Below are 21,233 nucleotides of genomic sequence, written 5' to 3' on the forward strand. Positions count from 1 at the left end.
ATGCATTCATATTAAAAAAGTCATTGCAGAACACATATTAATCCATCTATTATGGTTATACCATAAAACTAGAGACATTTCGGCAAATCACCAGCAATAAACATGTGAATTAATGACAAACGTAAACTTTTATTTATTCATCAAATTTCTTTGTTCTGTATAGAAGTTATAAAAACAAATACGATAATAAATCTAGCACATAATATTACACGTGGTGGTGCTTATGAATAAAAGATAAACGTTTGCAAGCGTTTGAATAAAACGCCGTGCTCTGATTTCAAAAACCTTGTAAAACGATAATACAATGTTTTCGATACGATAAAGCATTAATCACGTTTAAACCCGTGTATACTTAAATGTCAACAAATCAATCTCTTGTTAAAACTATGTTAACAATAATTTGATTCTGTAATACGGACGGGTTGTTTCTATACAATGTAAAAAATGAATAATTTACAAATGAATCTGCTTACGGTATCAAATCATGAGAAAGTTAATTGATTATAATCGATGTTTCACATGGTTGAAATGTTTCTGTGGCAGATCGAATGAACATGTTGAATTACAGCCCCCTAAAACAAAGGGTGTGTTGATATTTTATGACCACCCTGTAGTACAATGCCACTTATAAGGAAGGAAAAAAATGGCGATGCGTGTATTTCTTTTTATTATTGTTTGGCAATTATTTTGAAAAATAGGGCCATGACTTAAACCTATTGGATTAGTAAATATGTGGTTCACAAGAACAAATCAACTTTTACAAAGGAAAATATTTAAAAGGGTGTAGACAAATAATAAAAAAAGATGAAAAGCGAGCTTAGTTTTATTATTTTAATGAAGCAATTAAGCAGAAGATACTAAAGTATGAAAATCGGTATTTCTAAAAAATTTATAACGTTTTACAAAACAGAACTGTTTTTCATTCAATCACATGAAGTTGGTGTTTTTTTTTATATAAACATGGCCGGCTGGTTCCCAAAGTTCCCGAAATTATTCGCATTTTGCGAACTTATATGCATAAATACATCTTCTAAACTGATAGTACCGTCTGCGGCAGGAATTATAGTGTTGTGTTGAAGGTCCTGCACGGCCGGTGATCCTTGCACATTCGCTGTTTGTTCATTTGTAAACACTCCAGGAACAATCGGTGTTTCGGTAGGAATCACTGCATTAGCTAAAGGACCTATGTTAATAGCGGCTTGAGAAGCAACTGCTGTATCGCTTACCCCGGTGTTAAGATCAACAGTATTTGACCCGCTAACTGCGCCGCTCACTGTGGGATCTGTAGTCGACGCATTAGCGGCTTGTGCAGCTTTTGCGGCCTGTTCTTTTTGTTGTTTCTTTACATACTGCACAGCTCTTCTGATAATTTGTGCGTCCAATGCACTATTGTCTAGTTTTTCTATTTTCGTGCCGCCCGGAAGTGTCTCTGTGATCGTAAATTGTTTAACTAGTTCCGGTATATCACGTGCCATTTTCTTCATCATGCCTAGATAGGCGTCTCTCTCGGCTTGTGTTTTAGGTTGCCCTCCAGCTACCAGGGCGTAGTTTATAAGGTCCATTGAGGGTGTGGCTGACGGGTGGAGAACGAACTGTACGAGCTGTGTAAGATTTGCTCTCAACTGCCTCTCGGTAGGCGTGATATAGCTTACGTCCTGGCATTGCACTTAAAGAAAAAAAATGTAATTGATATTATATACTTAGTACATGGCAATGTTAGTGTTAAAGTGAAAAATCAAAACAAATAATACAAAAATAAAACATTTGAGCCTACAATTAAGAGGAAATCCGATTTAAAACAATTTCAGAAATGTCCACTGTTGTTTTTTTGTTAAAATTTACAAAGCAATAAAAATGATTGTAAGATACTTTTTTAATCCACATGGAAGATCATTTTATAAGGTACATGAATGGCATAAGGTACACCATAGAATAACATTTAATAAAGCATGAAATAAAAAAACATATACAGGCACACAAGAACTTCAAACAGATACAGGAATGAATGGAAGTTATTTTATATAAATTTCGACACATTTTGAGATTTATTCATCAAATATCAGGTCATTCTTAATTCACATATAAACAGTCATTTGATATTGGAAATATGGTAAAATATAAATGACAAGTATTATGCTAAAATAAATGATTACGATGCTTTCTGAAACAAATTTCAAAGTATATGTATCATGTCGGCGATAATATTGTAGATTTAATCTTATTTGCTGAATTAAGAAACCCCATAAGATTTAATAAAAAAATAAAAATTGTTAAAAGCAGATTTTTTAAAGTTAAGAAAATAAAATTAAATTACCCGATATAATTGTTGCTAATGCAACAAGTACGGTTATCGTTAATCCGTGAGATATCGCCATAGTTATTGACCACTGTCCCGACGTTTTGTGAACGTTACGTTTGACATAAAGGCAAGGTAATGCAAACTGTTACGGCTTTTAACGTTGTCCAGACGTCAAGATGTCATGTGCGTTATTGAATGATTGACGTAAGTAATTAAATCATAGGTTATAATTACGTTTTATGTAATTGTACAGACTGCGTTTATTCTTCGGTTAATTATTTATGTTGGCATGACTTTTCATGACCCTCTTTTATGCAACATTTCATGCAATTGTTTAATGCAATAAAATGCCTACATTCTTTTTTCTTTTATTCAAATGCTGTTTCTTTTATTTTCTCAATAAACAGGACACCGTTCATTATTATAATCACATAGCTATATGTATGCTTAAAACCCGAGAGTTTTATACATGTACATTTCTTTTTACAAGTATTAAAAAAAAATGAAAATTACTGAAATAAATGTGTTCGCTAAATGCAATGGGTTAAATATCTAGTGTATCCTATTCAAGAGATATCGCCCCCCCCCCCATTTCATTAAATGGCTGATATTTATATATGGAAGCACATAATGCCCCTAATTGAAACCAAAATAATACTAACAATAATTAAAAAACAAAAGATAAAGGAATAAAAATTTACACCGTAATGGGTTTGGAAGTTTTTGGGATGCAACCTATATCTAATCATTACCGAGTGTTCTGATGTAGCTACAGGGATTTGTTACAATATAAAGAATCAATCGGTGTCGTTTAGACGCACGCACGGCGATTCTAATACCTCCCGATGGATGACGGCGCTTCTTTGGATTTCACAAATAGCTGGAAATATTAGCACTTGTAAAATTCCATGGTCTTCTCACGAACCTCTTTCACAGCTCGTTCAGGATTTGTGATGTATCTAATGTGACAATGGCACACGTTCAAAACTGGCGTATTCAAAATAATTACCATACACCGCAGCGGGAAGTATACATGGATAATTAAGTAGAAATAGATTTGGCAGACTTACACATTGTCAATATCTTAAATGCATTTCGAAGGAAAAAAGTTCCATACCTGAAATTCGATCCTTCAGTAGGATACATGTTTGATGTATTTAGAAGCGGAAGACAGCTGTGAAGTTGAGACGAAAGCAAAATGGTCTTTTTGAATACATTTACGTAACAAATCGATTTAATTTGACAGTAATAACTTTGTTAATGGGCAAAATTCTGCATAATCGCCCGATCGACTTCTTGTCAGCTATTACTTGCTCACGTGCTTTACCGGAAGCCGCTAACATAGAGAAACAATCAAACCGAGGCTATCTCCGCGTGCAGAACCGGAAGTGTAAGGTTGAGAAAATGATTTATATGGTTTATGTTACAGATTTGGTTCAAACAGAGCAACTCAAGGCAAATGTGCATTTATATGATAATATCTTAACTACCTCGTGCCGATTGTTTAAAATCCTTTCAAGAGAGTCGATAACTAGTTAATTTAGAAATAATAACCTTAAATGTTCAAGTAATGGCGTATAATATCCCGTTTCAGATAATACATTTGATTGATCGACCACCGGTTTTTTACCCTTTTTAACATTACGTAGCATGTTTTATTACTTTATAATTCATGCCATAAAACAAGAGGAGGTTTCTAAAACGCGATGAAAATACACTAAAGTGTGTTCTAATTTTTTGTGAAGCTTTCGTTTTGGATTATTACAGAAAGTGAATCAAATTACTTTTCTCATTTAACCGTTGGTGCTATTTCCTTTTGCTTTAGTATTGATCTGTAAACTGCTTTAAAGGTAAATTTTACATAATAGAAAAAAACATTTATTCGTGTAGTAGAAAACAAAAAGAATAGATATGGACAAAAGTCATTAATGTTGAATAGTGTAGAACTAGTTATTGTCTTTTGTTTGTTTATCATTACTATGTTGTAAAGGTATAGGTGTGTGGTTGCATTTTATTAAACTCCCTCTTTAATGAACTTATTCCTAGATCCAACATGTCGAGTTTTACACAGAAAAACCTCAAATGCAGGGGAAAAAAACACCTACTCGTTTATATCATTATACCTACATTTGAGTCATAGATAGATATAAAATGTAGATATAAAACTGTCATTAATGTGATGAAGCTATCAGATAGAGCGGACCTGACAGAATCTTGTCATTTTTATATTTTTATCACAAAGTACTTTGATAGCACGAAATCTATTAGTTTGCTTGTTGTTTGTGGGTATTTTAAGGTGAATTTTGGGTAATATTATATTATACGATCTAAGGCTAATTTCAAGCCACAGAAATTCCACATTTTATGACGCCTGTACTAATTAACATAATGGTAAATTATAATACATGTATTGTAGATAAAGTGTGAGAAATCTGTAACATCTTAAATGCACATAGCTTTGCAAATGGTACGGAATACTTCAATAATAAATTATAAATAAAATATAAATTAAATAATAAATAATAAATTAAATATTTTCTTCTGATGAGGAAAGAAATATAAGGAAAATATCAGAGAGATTCCTATTTTCAAGCGGAACTGACTGGGACTTTTCATCACTTAATTTGATATTTATTTTGTAATTGTTGAAGAAAAAAAAACACTTAAAAAACAAATCCGAATCTAAATCATATGTGGTATCATAAGAATTTCAAACTTATCTTTCTGTTTATATAACATATTTTACCATTTATCTTTCTCAACTTTTACAACTGAGTATAGCCCATACTTTTCAAATTCATAAATATTTGTAACAATATACTTGCGCAAAAGTAAGTTTCTTTCTTCGAGCTAGCTATGAGAATATTCGCTATTGGCGGCGACATTTAGTCTATAATCAGAAAAAAATACATTTGCAAAATTCTAGCATTATTGATTTGTTAATAATGATGAATCAAATCTTTGATTGTTACATTATAAATATTTTTACTGAAATTTCTTATTTATTTTAATCACTTGCTACATGAACGCGAAATTGCTCCTTTATTTTTTACAATAATATTGAATTTCTCCACTTATAATGTGCAATGTTTAAACATGTTTTGAGCGGTATAAACTTATGGATGGACTTACTGAATGGATCTTAAGAAATTAACTGTCTATTTTGATGTTGTTTAATGTGCAATTAATTTGGATTGATTTTATACACACGACATTGATACCTGTGAAGGCTTTTTACTGAAAACACATAATCGGCCAGCTTTTTCATTTACGTGTCAATCAACACCACCTCACGCCGAGCTTCCCTTTATCATGATAAATTGTATTTTTATTGCAGCAAAAAAGCGACAAGGCTAGGTCAAGTTTGTGTGTAGGGTCAGCTGTGGAGGAAAACAGTTGAACTCGAGAGTTTGTTTTACATAAGCTTATAAAATTATAAGTTTTTTTTGCAGGCGTTTGCATTTCATAAATTTAATAAATATTTAAAATATCACTAGGAACTTTACTTCGTGATGATCTTTGCCTGGTAATTTACGCATTGTCTTATTAAAGTGTCAAATAAAAGAAAAGAAGACAGCTGGGCCTGGAATTTTAGCATCAGTAGGTCCCGTTTAGTAGTAAAACGTAAAATCTACAGTAAAAGATACAATTTCATCAAATTGAACAACATAAATATGAACATTAACTTTCCTCTGTACGAAAGCGAGGCATTGTGACATTGAAGCATGCACAATACAAAAAAATTAAACATTAAAGCAAGGATTTCCATTATATTGAGGTGATTTCATACTGGCTTTATCAATGACTTTGACCTCATGCACTCATATGGACAAGTACGCCAAAAAGAAAAATAAATAATTACATATACTTGTAGTAATTGATAACATAGTAACGTTATAGTACAAATTGTTATATATGTCATTAATTATATATTTCATGGTATATAAATATGTGTTGCATTTTGCCGAGTGCTTTTATGCTTATAATAAAGATATCAAAGCCATTAATTTATTCACGAACAAAATCGAACAGATATAAATCTATAAATCTTCCGACATATACATGTATATGAAACGCCACTTTAACCAGATTTGGCCTGACAATTGAAGCACATGCAAGTTGCTCTTAAGTGGCGATGTTGTGATTCAAAAGAGCTTCTAAGCAATTATTTCGTCATCAGGATCAATTATGAAGTCATTAGTGAGCACATAAAAGATAGGACTGCCATTCAAAATGATTTCATTAATTTATTTCGAAAAACAAGCAGTCTGTTTGATGATAGAAAATTGTCTGTTCATGCGCGCCTAACATTTCCGGAAAACGGAAGTGATGGAGAATATCCATGGCGGAAACTGGTATACCGGAAGTACGTCTAGTCTTGTTGCATGTTGGGTAATTTTAGAAAATAAGCATAATTATATTTAATTTTAGGTCACAAGCACATAGGTTACTGTAACTGGTTCTGTAAAAACCGATATCACAAGAATATATTACATTGCTTGGTATCATTGTAAATTCACTCGAAAATGAATAAAAATTTTGGTTTATAGATATAATGTGATGGAACAAATGTTCTTGAATTCGATTATGATATTTAAATATGAAACCGCATATAGATAAACAATTACACAAGGTGCTTCGCTTATGAGGAACACACTATCTACTTCATCGAGCTTTTACATTTAATATCAACATTCGAAATATTACCATATACGAATTTAACAGTATAAATGTCAATGCATGATGATGATAATAATATTAATAATAATAATAATAATAATGATAATAAAATAATAATAATAATAATAAAATAGTAATAATAATAATAATAATAATAAAAATAATAATGATAATAATAATAATAATAATAATAATAATAATAATGATTATAATAATAAAAGTAACAATAATAATAACAACAATGAAAAAATATAACAGCAAAAGATGTCTTTACAAACTTTGATGTTCATACTCTGTTTCTACAAGGGATACAAAATGTTTTTCGAATACAAGATCTTTTATTCAATCAACTTAGACCTATTCTAATTTTGGTCGCAGGTTGCTACCACATGTGCTCCATTTTGTTTATTATAGTGCTGCTATAGTAAATGCAAATAATAACTGATTATTAGATTGATATGTATGTTAAGTACAAATGTTACTGTAATTTGGAGAAAAAAGTTATCTAAGGTAACTAACGCACAACGTGCCCGTTCTGTAATACTTTCATTCATATTAAATCTATGTTATAATAAAGAGCAAAAAATATTTACTAAATTACCTCAGATACCACATATTTTATGTTCTCTTAAACGCCAGATTATTTCAAAACACGAGAATCTGCAATTTAAATTGCTGACATTTTTGATCATATTTGTATGGGATACTGACCCTTTTATTACCCCTTGTACCCGATTTCATCTCCGCAATGACACTCATAAACGTCACTATGCCGCAATGAAAATAGGGATTATTTTATATCGCGGTTTCATATTACCAGTGTGGATCTTTCACGAGTAGTCAGGCCATATTACTACTCAATGATTTCAGATTTAAATTGTTTCCTAGCACGAGGGGTCGCTTTCACACGTGTTTCTTATGGGTTTTATTCCCAGGCTCGAGTTACTGAATATTTGGTGCGAGTTTGTAGCTGCTCATTTGCTCTCGTAGCTTACACTCAATCTTGTTTTTGAATAAGACAATACAGTAAAAAATAGTTCGAATGTCAAAAACGACATTCCGGTTGTAAAGGCCACCCACCCGACCAACTGGAAAGGACAGATTTCATTTTCTGAGATTCCTTTGAAATCCTCACCTTATTTTAATGTCAATCACTTTATATAAGTCACCTTTTAAGTTGAAGTCACGCCTACACTGTTCAAATTAGCTTTTCAGCTAACGCGCAGGAGGGGATCAATCAGGACAGCTTTTTGCGTAATTCTGGGAACGTGTAGGACTACCGAATTTCCACGAAATAATGTAACAAAGTCTCAATATAAACTATCAGAATTCCTACAACATTTATAAGCTTTGCTTGTCGTTCTAAGAAAATTTATTTGTAGTGTTTTTTAGCATAAAACTTTGATTTTGAAAGGTTATTTTTTGCTACCATTGAATAAAAGCACGAAAACTACTACATTGAGAGTAATATGCCATTTCTTACAGTTAATATATATGTATCAGAGATGTCGTTATCTCATGGGCAAAATTTCATTCAAGTTTGTCTGTCATCTTAGGTTTTATTGAATATGTCTTTATAATCTTTAATTTGCAACGAAAGTAAAAGAAAATGACTAAAATAGCACACGTATTTGCAAATATATTTAAAACTAGCGGTGTGTTCACAAAAAACAAATGCCCCTACATTCCACAGTTTTGTTATGTATACTCCATGCCTCCAATCCCCAAAACCTCAACCTAAGAGTGTGTATTTGGGGATGGGGAGTGGTTGGAGGAACTGATAATCAAGAAATCATCTTATCAATTTGAAGAACGACTTATACATATACCTCTTGTTAATATAAATCTCTCCTTATAACAATCATAAATATAATTGTATCATAGTTTGGGGACCTTTCTGTTGAAAAAGTGTCCGAGTTAAATCGTATACATATACATGCACAGTGCGGTAACTGGAGTGCGGGTATTAGTTACCCGCACTCCAGAGCATGCCCATTGATTGGCTCATTTTTGCTGGGGTTTACATATTGTGACGGCAGAGAAGGGAAAGCGACAGAAATGTCATATTCAGATGTTCGTTCATTGGTTCATTTTTGCCGGGGTTTCATATTGTGGAACAGGGAACGTGCTTTTATGTTTGACTATGATACAAAAGAGAAAGAACACCAAAACACTCGGCAATCTGATTTATACTCGGGGGCTACGCCCCCTCGTACAAATCAGATAGCCTCGTGTTTCGGTGCTCTTTCTATTACTTAACAAACCCTAATTTTTTTGTTTATAAAAACTGCCGGTTTTCGAGGGTAGTTTTACTTTTCACTTAAAATTTCAATCAAAACATGCAGAGATAGAATTCAACTTCGATTTGGACATTTTTGTGTTATAATTACAAATGTTTTCATTGATCTTCCGGCCTTTCGGGTCAAAAATCAAGCGCAGCGAGGTGACATCTTCCCTCATCAATCAGACCATGAAACCTTCTTCTTTTAACCCAGCGCGGCGTGATACGTAATCAATATGGCCGTCAAAATGGCCGCCCGTGGAGATAATGCAAAGATCTTGACACTTTGCTAATTAAACTTCAAGATTGTGCCTCAAAATAAACAAATGAACAATTTGATAAAATGTCACAATACCGTGTGAAGACTTGAAAGAATTTGTATTGATTATCATCAAACTTAAAAGGCTTCAAATTGAAACATGTTTTATTACAAAATGTATAACAGTTAAAACAAGTAATTCATTAAAACCTAGGACGCCTGGAAGCACAATTTTTACAGCTAACTTAAAGAATAAGAGGACATACCAAAATAAGACGAAAATTAATTTTCGTACTAAAAACTTGAATATTCTTTAGTTGGGCTACTGAAGTTTCTTAATCAGGTTTTAATTGTTGTTCATCTTTTGATTAAAACCTGGTGGATGCGTCGGAATCCCAGAAACAACATTTAAGTTTTTCACTTTAAACTTTTTCCTAACCATTTTATAAAAAATTAAACCAGTTGGGCATTTTGTGCTAGAAGGAAGCTGAAGTATATAGAATGGAGAAAAAAGTTGATTTTGTGTCTAATTTCATCTAACAATATCAAATGCAATAAAAGTTACATTCTGTTTAATTGTGTTTATGCAAAGCTCTGAAAAAAGCAAACTGTGACATAAAATAAAACTGTCAGACAATTTAAAAGAAGTAATACAATTGTGTGCAAACTTTTAAGATAGGACCCCTCAATTAAGGGATATCATATCAAATGTTGCACCGTATACGGTATGTTAACTATAGGACGGCGTGTAACCTGAGCAAGATAGATACGGTACGGTAGAGGTTTTATTGGTATCGGGTATTCTGGAACCCTGCTATTATATACCTCTAGAAAGAGGTATCATACTGAAAGATGTTGCTCCGAGAGGGCTTCTTAGTGTCACTGGGCTATAAGTGAAACAGGGAGAAAGTCGAACGGGAGCAGGGATTTTGTAATTGATCGTTGAAGGCGAGGTCAAATAGAGTCAAAAAAGGTGAACGCTTCGACAGGTGTATCAACGTAACATACATGTATATAGTCACGTAATAATGTAATTAAACTGTTGGTTTTTAACTTCTTCATTTCTGTTATGAATGGAATGAGTTGAAAATTGTTTAACTTTATCAAATACATGTATACAAATCACAAATAATGTAACATTTGCGATAAATATGTTACAATTGTATAATGGCAGATTAAAGTTTATTAATTACTAAACGTTAAAAGGAAGCTAAAACTGTTATCAAAAAAAAAATATATATTTAAAGTCCCAATACTTAAAAAAACGCCAAGTCATTTCAACCGACGAAAGCATGTGACAAACAGTTGCGTATGTGTACATGTATAAGATTTAATATGTGAGATTCCACGTGGCAACAGAGTTGCGTATACATGTAAGTTGCGGAGTAAAAAGTTATATAAAAGACATATAGCTTTAAAAATAAGTGTGACTATCGGGACATAGGAAAATGTAAAATACTAGTAAATGGAGAACAGGCCCATTTTTTTTAGGCCAGCGTCAATTTATGTTGTAGCCTGGCAGACTATGTTTACGTATGTTGATTAATGAACTCAAACAATTATATATTTTATTTATTGACAATAAATTAAAGAATGTGTTTTAATGTGCTACTTATAATTTTGTGATATAATTCCACGGACTTTTCTAAAAACTTTTCAACTTTTTAATGACATTATATTGTATCAATCCGACTTTAACAAACAAACAAACGAACGAACGAACGAACGAACGAACGAACAAAAAGAAAAACACGTTTATAATCAAGCAACAGCGCAATGCAATGACGTTAGGTGTTTTTAAATAGAATAACACATGTAGCCAATTTTTCGGATCATCAATTGCGGATAGACATGAATAGTTTTAAGTACATGTTGAACAGTTAAGTAACTGGAGATCTGTCAACATCTGAATCTTTCCGGACATGTTTCCATTGTCACGTTCCATAATAATCACGCATAATAGTCACGCATAAAAGTCACGAAATTGTATAAAAGTAAAAACAAAGAAAGCCCCTGTCGTGAACCAGTTAAAGTTAATGTATGTTTTTTATACACGATGTTGGGGTTATTCAATATGGATACACTTGCCGCACTGTTTTTCCAAATATAGCCTTTCTGTTTCAATTGTTTGTTTTGATATCGTTATAAGAGACGTTGAAGGATCACACGTGCTATGCTTGTCACAAGGGGCAATTATTTTGGCTGTTTGGGTGTTTAAGTGCAGACTATTCCAGACTTCGGAAAACGTTACCTGTCAACCAACTAAACCTATATATTATTTCAGAACTATTTTCGGCTGATGGGAATATTCCTGCAAGGTCAAGGTCATATGATGAAAGGAGCAATATGTTCAAACAACATGGAACAATTGCATTTGTTATATGATCACGTGATCGTAAGATTGTATGGTGTCTACTTAAATGCAAGCATTGTGTAATCTATATATTGTTTAAATGAGTAAAAAAAACGCACCATTCTTACAACACTTGTCTACAGTTTTGGCGTTTTCCGGTCGTATGCTATTTGTTTCCAACATGACTTCCGGTAAATTTCCAGGATATTCCCCGTCCATGTCCCGGTATTTACCGAAAGGATCATTACTAATTAACGGAAACTGTATAATTAATATTGAAATAAGATAAATAATTGTTTTCAATCAAAAGGAAAAAAATAATAAAAAGATATACTACTGTTGTTAAAATGGAAATATTACGAATTATTTTATGTTTCATTATGAAAGTTTATCTATTTTTTAGTAAATGTTAGTAAAGTTAGCGTGTGTTATTCCGTTTCCTAATTCTAAATAACTAGTTCTAGAATTTTCCGGATCACTTTTAACAGCAAACAAGGAAGCCAATTTCCAACAGGTACTGTAGAAACAAACGTTCTAACAACAATAACTATAATGTCCGCGTGTCATAACATTATCAAATAGCGTTTTTTTAAGGCACATCATGTCTCAGAAATGGGTATCTTTTACGTTCTGTACAAAGGGAAAACATGTGTTTTATAATATTACAATATGTGAAATGCCTATCACCATCACCTGAAGAAAATAGCACTGTATTTGAAATGAATGGTAATAAAGATAGCAAAATGTAAACAAAGTGGAATTTTGGTCTCCATACAAAATACTTATTCACTTTTTAATTAACTGTCCTAATTACAAAACACTCAAAATAAACAAAAGATGATTCAAATATGTGGTCAACGAGTAACATTTTGTACCTGTTACAGGTCACCAAAAATTAACAGCTTTTGAAAAGTAAAAATGATAGCCTTATTTAGTTTTAATTTGCCTTTAAGATTTTAAGACATCCTGTAAGCACTCAATCTGATTATAAAAATAATGTAAACTTTATTAACAGGAGGGGAACGATATAAAAGTTATATTTAAATTCAACCCCCATACCAAACTATTAAAATTCAGATGGTTATTTCCAACCTTTATCATGGACAGAACCATGCGTCAGTTAAGGGAAAATTTCATACTATATACTAACTTAATTGCGTAGTGTGAAGATAAGGTGGCTTTCAAAATCTTTCAAAATCAAATACTGTTTCAAATCCCCTTGAAAGGTATTTTACATGTTTATTTCTAATGTTATTTTTAATCAAGTATATACATATCTAAAACAGACAAAATGATGAAATCATAGGCTATTTCTATGTACATTTTACGGTTTTAAACTATTTAATTACAAATATTTTTGTAAAAAGAATAGTTTGATACAGCCTTTGCGTTTTGAAACGGGAACCAAGTAGTGCTGCAATCTACATTCTTACACGGGTCTTTACAAGATAAAATAAGCACAAATATCACCTCAGAAAAATACATGTTATGTTACGTAAGATTTATAATAACTACGAGGAAGTTTCAGGTACATCTATTAGCAAAATCTTAAACTGATAAATAAAGACAAATGTTATACTAATACTCGGTCAGCAAAAACACTGCATACCTGTGAATAAAGCATTCGGAACATGTTTGACACCTTCAGTACTTTATTGAAAACGAGGCTATCACGTGACAGGAACTTTGACCTCATGGAGATGTTCAAATTTCTTGCCGTGGTTTCCGTTTACCAAATGATGAAGCGTGTAAATTCTCCAGTGACGGGGTATCTATCGCGGATGATGTTGGAAATTTGTTAATTGCAAATGTCGGTATCATATTTAGAATTCGATAGGGTGCAGCTTTGTTTAGTTATGTATCGCATTGTAGCCTCTTGCAATAAAATTGCAGCAGCATAAGGCCGTCTGTATGCTTATGAAGGGATTTAGGATTGGTCTACGGATATCCTATATTTGACAATTGTTTATTTTTTGTATTGTTTTATTTATTGACTGTTTCCGGTTACATAAAAATAAGTAGATATATATTGTTTTTCACACTGTATATGTTTTGAGTGGAGGGTTTAGCAACATTTAGATGGAACATGTTGCTTCCTTGTTTTTGTATTGCTGAATTCATAATGAGTCGGCAGCTGCATAGTTATAATATAATCTCTCGTCCCGTAGAGAATGTTAAATCACGCGTGAAAACATTATTGTCTGCTGCTTTTAAATATTTTTTATTATATAAATACAATACTTCGCGACAATTGCTGGTCTCATTGTTTTTCTTGTCAGTGATAACTTATATGATTCTGTTTATGAAATTTTACTTATTGATTTATGTACATGCTAATGTTGAAATCACACTCCTTGTATGGTGGTTAAATATTCTTACAACCCTCAACATTAGTAACCTTAACAAATGATCCAACCTCCCCCCCCCCCAAAAAAAAATGAAACTGTTGAATTGATTTATAGTCTTTATCTAAACGTATTTTCGTCATTAAATAGAAAAAAAAACATAGTTATTTCATACAATGTTTAAACAATGTTTCAAATGTCAAAAGTATCCTACATACATGTATATGAAAAATAATGATCACATAATGATAAAACGCTTCATCACATCAAACGACCTTCACCCTCGTCCCTAAAATGACATTCAGATTCAGGCATAAAATGGAATCATTTATGGCTGCCGTGTTTTGTTTCACTTAAAGAAAAACAATCGTTCATAAGTTAATCTCTGTATATATTAATTAAGATTCGTGCGAACACAGTGTATACAGCATTTTGTAAAAAAATATACAAAAGGCTTGGACCAAAAGTTATAACAGTATTATCGAGGGCTATCTTACATCGTCATTAGTCAGGTAACTAGTCCTAGATAAACCGTCAACAAGCAGTCCCAAGTTGTCTTCTTTCCCAGACGTGCGTGTTTGAGACTCTTCGACTAGTACTTTGTCACTTCTGCCTGACTAGCAGATTTTGAGGGCAAAAAAGAAAGAGGACTAATCGAGCTTTATGGCCTGTGACCTTATTTAGAAATGTTTTGAACCATATGATCTTAAAGTTTTAAAAGATGCTTTTCAACGTGATAAGCGACATTGTACAACAACATAGAGTGTCCATTACAAGGGCTAGACCCTCTTTTTGTCCACTTGTTTATACAGAGGGACGAACTTGATGTCTAATCAGACTGTATGTCAGTTCTCAATAATTCTCCCAGTACGACGCCATCTTGGTAACCATATTGATCACGCGCCCAGCAGCGCTAAATAAAGACATGCGCAGTAAATGGTTTTAAAACGAGCGGGTTGTCAACATCGGTATGTGACAGTGACCCAGGTCACTCAGTGTAAGGGGGAATTAAATTTAAACTTTTAATAAATATATCTTCTTAATTTAAAATGAACTATCTGTTGAAATAGTTACACTGATTTTTCGCATTCGTGTAAAGACATTCTTAGTCTTGAAAACCTAATTTCACTTTCAGACTTTAAAATGGCTGCGCTTGTGCAATGGCTTTTGATGTATGTTTAATATTATATATGTTACTGTTTATTATGCATTCTAACGTGATAAGATCATGGCCGTTTATGATAATTTCAATGGAAGAATTAAATAATATAATAATTATTTCAAATATTTTGCCCTTTAAAAGGAAAGTTCCGAAAATGCACTGATACTTTAGGTAAGCAATTGCAATTACAAGAAATAAGAAGAAAAGCATTAATGCAAAGCATCAAAGGGCATCCAAGCTAGAAATGCATGACTAAAACTACTTCTATAAAGAGATTTTCGGACTTTCACAATGTTAGGGTCGGTCAGCATTCTATTTATAGGTACAGCAATAACTTAAATAATAACCCACTGTGTACTAAAATGATTAATAAAAACGAAGAGCGCGATTAATTGACGGATAAGATAATTTCATTTGAATATGTTTGCATTGCGAAAATCTTCAGTTCGATATTCATAAATAATAATAATAATAATAATAATAATAATAATAATAATAATAATAATAATAATAATAATAATAATAATAATAATAATAATAATAATAATAATGATAATGATAATAATATAATAATAATAATAATAATAATAATAATAATAATAATAATAATAATATAATAATAATAATAATAATAATAATAATAATAATAATAATAATAATAATAATAATAATAATAATAATAATAAAATAATAATAATAAATTTATTATGATATTTCAATAATACTAATGATAAAATAATAAATATTGTCATTATTTGCTAAAAAAATTTGGGTTATTTACATTTGCAGTTATGCAGCAAGTTTAGAAATAGCACACATTTATTATATATAATATGAAATAATTGTATTGGAATGATGCCATTATAAATTTTATTCTCCTTCGCGTTAGTCATGACTTATACGTGGGAGTTAAATAGTTTAATTCTAAAGTTTCGTTACATTATCGTCCGCGTTCTGTATAAAGAAAGAAAGGAAAATAGAAAAAAGATAATAATAAATGCAGTGTTTAGAGTTTTTTCTCACTTCGTAGTAGTTAAAATTACATATCATAAAGGCGTAATGGTATATTTTATTACTTTTTCCTTTCAGCTGTATTTTTGTCCGCATATTTGATATTGCCTTGTGTTTTTATATCAGTCATAGAGTCTTTTAAAATAAAAATTAAACAGAATATTATATTTTCCATTATGTCATTTTGATATATTTATTTAGCCTTATATCACATTTTTTCTATATATATTTTTTGTGTGTAATATATTTTATATAATGCATTATTCTAATATGGTATCATATTTAGCGTTACATAAGTTATTATTACATATCATTAGACTGATTCACAATATTTGCATGTTTTACATTTTAAGTTACACTTATATTATTTTTAAAATATTTTCAGAAAATAAAAGTAGATCTTTCTATAAAGACTTACTCATTGTAATTAGTTTTAACAAAAACATGTACATAAAGCAATGTTTTGGTTATTATGAGCACTGCGGGGGCATGGTTTTTAACCGACCGACCGACCGACCGACCGACTAACCAACCGACCGACCGACCAACCAACCAACCAAACGAACAAGCGAGTGAGCAAGCACGCAAACAAACAAACAAACAAAAGAAAAGATCACTATGCTCCCTCTGTCTATCCGTAATTGTTTTTTTTTATTTATGTGAAATATTGTTCTTATAATTTCAGCAATGAAACACATGAACAAGTAAAATATTAAGATTCTTTGATTAAGATAAAAAGATCATATGTGATCATTTTCCCGCGCAAATAATTCATGTTCAGAATTATAGGTATAAATAATCAACCGATTTACTATAATTTCAACATGAATATAAAAGAACAGTTTTAATGTGGAAATTCATTTAACCAAATATAACATTTGCATCTTATATCAGTAAATCATAATTTTAAAACTTATTGTTTAATCATTGAAATTTTGTCAGTTGCATTTTGTCGTCTGACGTCACGTGACTTGTCGTCTGGAGAAAACAATGTATGGTTTAAAATGAAACAAGTAATTTTTTAAATTCATTTTTGTTCACTCCTTCTTCCTCATTGTTTTTTTTTTATAATTTAAATTATTAACTCGTGGAGCGACGTCGGAAAAGGACAAATTAGGCAGCCAATGTAGTGTACAATACCTTCATTTCACTTTTCTTGTATCCTGTCGGATATTTCTACACTATATTATACTGTAAGATACAAGTACATTATAAACTGTCGAAGACACATTCGAATACATGTACACTTTGAACTGTTAGATAAATACATGTACTCTATATACTGTCGGACACATGTACTCTATATACTGTCGGACACATGTACTCTATATACTGTCGGATACACGTACTGTCGGATACATGTACTCTATATACTGTCGGATAAACGTACTGTCGGACACATGTACTCTATATACTGTCGGATACACGTACTGTCGGACACATGTACTCTATATACTGTCGGATGCACGTACTGTCGGACACATGTACTCTATATACTGTCGGATACACGTACTGTCGGACACATGTACTCTATATACTGTCGGACACATGTACTCTATATACTGTCGGACACATGTACTCTATATACTGTCGGATACACGTACTGTCGGAGACATGTACTCTATATAATGTCGGATACACGTACTGTCGGACACATGTACTCTATATACTGTCGGATACACGTACTGTCGGACACATGTACTCTATATACTGTCGGATACACGTACTGTCGGATACATGTACTCTATATACTGTCGGATACACGTACTGTCGGAGACATGTACTCTATATAATGTCGGATACATGTACTCTATATACTGTCGGAGACATGTACTCTATATAATGTCGGATACACGTACTGTCGGAGACATGTACTCTATATACTGTCGGATACACGTACTGTCGGATACATGTACTCTATATACTGTCGGATACACGTACTGTCGGAGACATGTACTCTATATACTGTCGGATACACGTACTGTCGGATACACGTACTGTCGGATACACGTACTGTCGGATACACGTACTGTCGGATACACGTACACCACATGTATATACTGTCGGATACACGTTCTCTATTTACTGTCGAATACTATAAACAGTCGAATTCATTTATACTAAATACTTTATGATTTACTTACACTATAATTATACTGTCGCCCACACCTACACTAAAAACGGTCGCATATACCTGCATTTTTTTGGAGAAATTCATTTTGTAATATTAGCGGTGGCATGCTTGATATTGTAGATTGTTGTTCATTTTGATATTGCTGACGCCCTTCCTGGACGCCGACACATACAATTTGTGTGTGTAAATGGGTTTATTTATACTCGCTCCCGGCGAGTCCTCCAGAAGAGTATTAGTCATTTTATATTTTGGAGGATAGTGCAGAAAGAGGCCCCAATTCCAGAAGCTTCTCCTGGTTTTTTAGCGTGCAAAGTGTTTAAGCACCATACACGGGACCTCAATTTAAAGTCTCATCAGAAAGACTGATTAGTAATTTTAGTTGGCCAGCCCAGGAATCGAACCCACAATGTCGAGTTTACAAGTCTCGCTCTCTAACCGATTGAGCTATGCGGGCTAGTTACACATACAGTGAACAAGATTTGACAATTTCTACCCCTATAGCGGCTGTCCTTAGCCAATCGAAATGGAGAATTTAATATCACAAGATGACAAAATGAAGGACAAAAGAGCTCAAAATGGACGCATACGGGGCACGTCTTGTTTGTTCCGTCATGTTTTTGTCTGGTTCCCTATGTATAGAATTGGAATACTGTCTTCATGTTCGAAGCGAAACTAGCGTGTAGGCTCCTACGGGATAAACCTTATATGGAATAGTTCCCTTAATCTTTTATTCCAGGATTTGTTTGTTTGTTTCATTTTACGCCTTTTCCCAGCAGTATTTCAGTCATATAGGCGGATAGTTTCCTAACCATCGTTCCTGGAGAGTTACACCAGTACTAGACTACCTTCCTTCGTGCTAAACTACCAAAGCATCTCCCGTGGATCGAACCCACGCCAGAAAGGTAACTGTATTAGAAGTCATCGACTCTAACCCCTCGACCACGGAGGCGGTATTTTTTTTCAGGAAGGAGTCTATTTCACGTAAAAGTATATATAGAATACCCGGCGATTCCCAGCATTTTTGGAAATGCTAATACTTGTAAATACACACGTATAAGTCTTCTCGACAGAAATAGACAAAACCCGTTACTTAATCATACCTTTTATTTAACGCTTGAACGGAAATTTTTATTGATAGAAACTGGTTCTGCTGATTTATTTCCGTAAATTGAACAGAAAAGTACAGGGCAAAGTATTTATCATAAAAGATATTTTGCTGTGTGTGAAACCTTCTTTATTTAAATTATACATTACAGTTCTTAGTCAAGAAAAGTTAAATCTTAAATATACTCATATATTTCTTTAATGTAGAACCGAGTAAGATGATGCAACCAGAAATAAAGTTATCAAATAATCATATGTTTAAAAAACTTAAGCAAAAACAGTACTTTGATATTAGCCAAATGTGTTTTTAAGGAAAAATAGCGAAAAAAATTACAATAGGAAATTATCTATTTCCTTTTCGTCTTTTCATATGTACACCTACGTAGGTATATAAATCATAGAATTAAACCAAAATATGCCCGTAAATTCTTTACTTGGAATCTATACGTAAATTAATTGTCGTATGAGCAAAACGTACCACTTAAAGTTTCTTAAATATTTCACAATCGCGTGCAAATTCGGCACATAAGCTATAAAATATCGCTGCGGTTATAAATCTGATACGGGATTTAGCGAAAACACGGTCTATCCGGACAGCTGCGAGTTATAAAAAATAGGAAACGAATCCCCAAGCACACCTGGACTTAGATTAGGTTTATATTAAACCGAATAAAACTTAATTTAGAGGAATTAATGCGCTGTGATATACGTGAAAATTTTAACAGGACTGATCGTGAGCTTTAGTCGTATTATAGTCGAACTTACACCACCAGTTGAGGACATAAAACTACATTTTAACAGGTGTTTAGGAATTGGAGAATACTCTTTAATTAAGTATTCAATTTTGTTTTATGTCACTGTTAAGTAAAGGGTAGAAATTGCCATTTTTACAGCGACGAATTTTTTTCCCTGTGCGCAATTCACTGCTATAGTTTTGCTTAGCCAGATGTTATGTGTGAAACTGATCCTATGTTCCATTTTACAGCATAAGTTTTAATTTCATTTTCATTACTCTATGCACATTCATAATATTTTTTTTTTAAAAATGCATCTTCCAATGAGTATGCATTTTATTAAGCGACATAATTATATATGTTGTAAAATCGGTCATACAATGTAATATTTTATCAGTACTAAATTTGTATCAGATATGCTGCAAGAGATCTTTCGTGGGGCAGCATAAACAGAACAAGTGCTTTGAAAAATAACTTTAAGGAACTCTTTACAAATATTTTGTTTAGAAAAAGTAAAAACCTTAATGAAAACAAAAATATATATTATGTTATTTTGGTAAATATTATATATATTTCACTGAGAAGAGAGAAAATTGCAATGACTTAAAGAAACTACACCGCGGTCCAAAAGATTTGAATTCCTTACATAGGTCAATTTGGGCACTTTTAACCGGAAGATATGCAAAAGATATTTAAGAAATATACTCAGAACAAATTCAAAGGTATTTTGGTGCGTTGCGACGCTTTTCCACTTGTGTTTCTTTGATTAGAATAGTCATTCTGGAAAAGACGTAGTAAGCGAATGATCTGAAATTTTGCAGACAAGTTATTGGTCTAGACCTTCAGCTTCTGCATTGTTACTGGGCAGGCT

At 32.4% G+C, this 21,233-nt stretch overlaps 1 protein-coding gene across 2 annotated transcripts; it reads right to left on the reverse strand.

The window, feature by feature from the left end:
• Positions 1-817: 817 nt before the first annotated feature.
• LOC132737431 (uncharacterized) lies at positions 818-12,057 on the reverse strand. Of its 2 annotated transcripts, none has more exons than XM_060724717.1 (2): positions 11,992-12,057; positions 818-1,666 (listed from the first exon to the last, which is right to left on the reverse strand). In XM_060724717.1, exons 1-2 carry the CDS (start codon positions 12,053-12,055, stop codon positions 951-953), a joined length of 780 nt encoding a protein of 259 aa, XP_060580700.1. In that variant the 5' UTR covers positions 12,056-12,057; the 3' UTR covers positions 818-950. The 2 variants fall into 2 exon arrangements, with proteins under 2 accessions (XP_060580700.1, XP_060580701.1); XM_060724718.1 differs by lacking the exon at positions 11,992-12,057 and adding an exon at positions 2,315-2,424.
• Between the last annotated feature and the right edge of the window lie 9,176 nt (positions 12,058-21,233).

This window comes from Ruditapes philippinarum, unplaced genomic scaffold (assembly GCF_026571515.1).
Source record: "Ruditapes philippinarum isolate M1 unplaced genomic scaffold, ASM2657151v2 ctg657_1_1_1_1, whole genome shotgun sequence".
In the NCBI taxonomy this organism is placed as follows: domain Eukaryota; kingdom Metazoa; phylum Mollusca; class Bivalvia; order Venerida; family Veneridae; genus Ruditapes; species Ruditapes philippinarum.

Bases quoted from the DNA above. Each gene is read 5' to 3' on its own strand.
- LOC132737431 (XM_060724717.1), bottom strand. From the start codon at position 12,055: ATGTTGGAAACAAATAGCATACGACCGGAAAACGCCAAAACTGTAGAC. The intron at 1,667-11,991 runs GTGCGTTTTTTT...TTTTTCTTTAAG, and splicing joins AGACAAGTGTTGTAAGAATG to TGCAATGCCAGGACGTAAGC.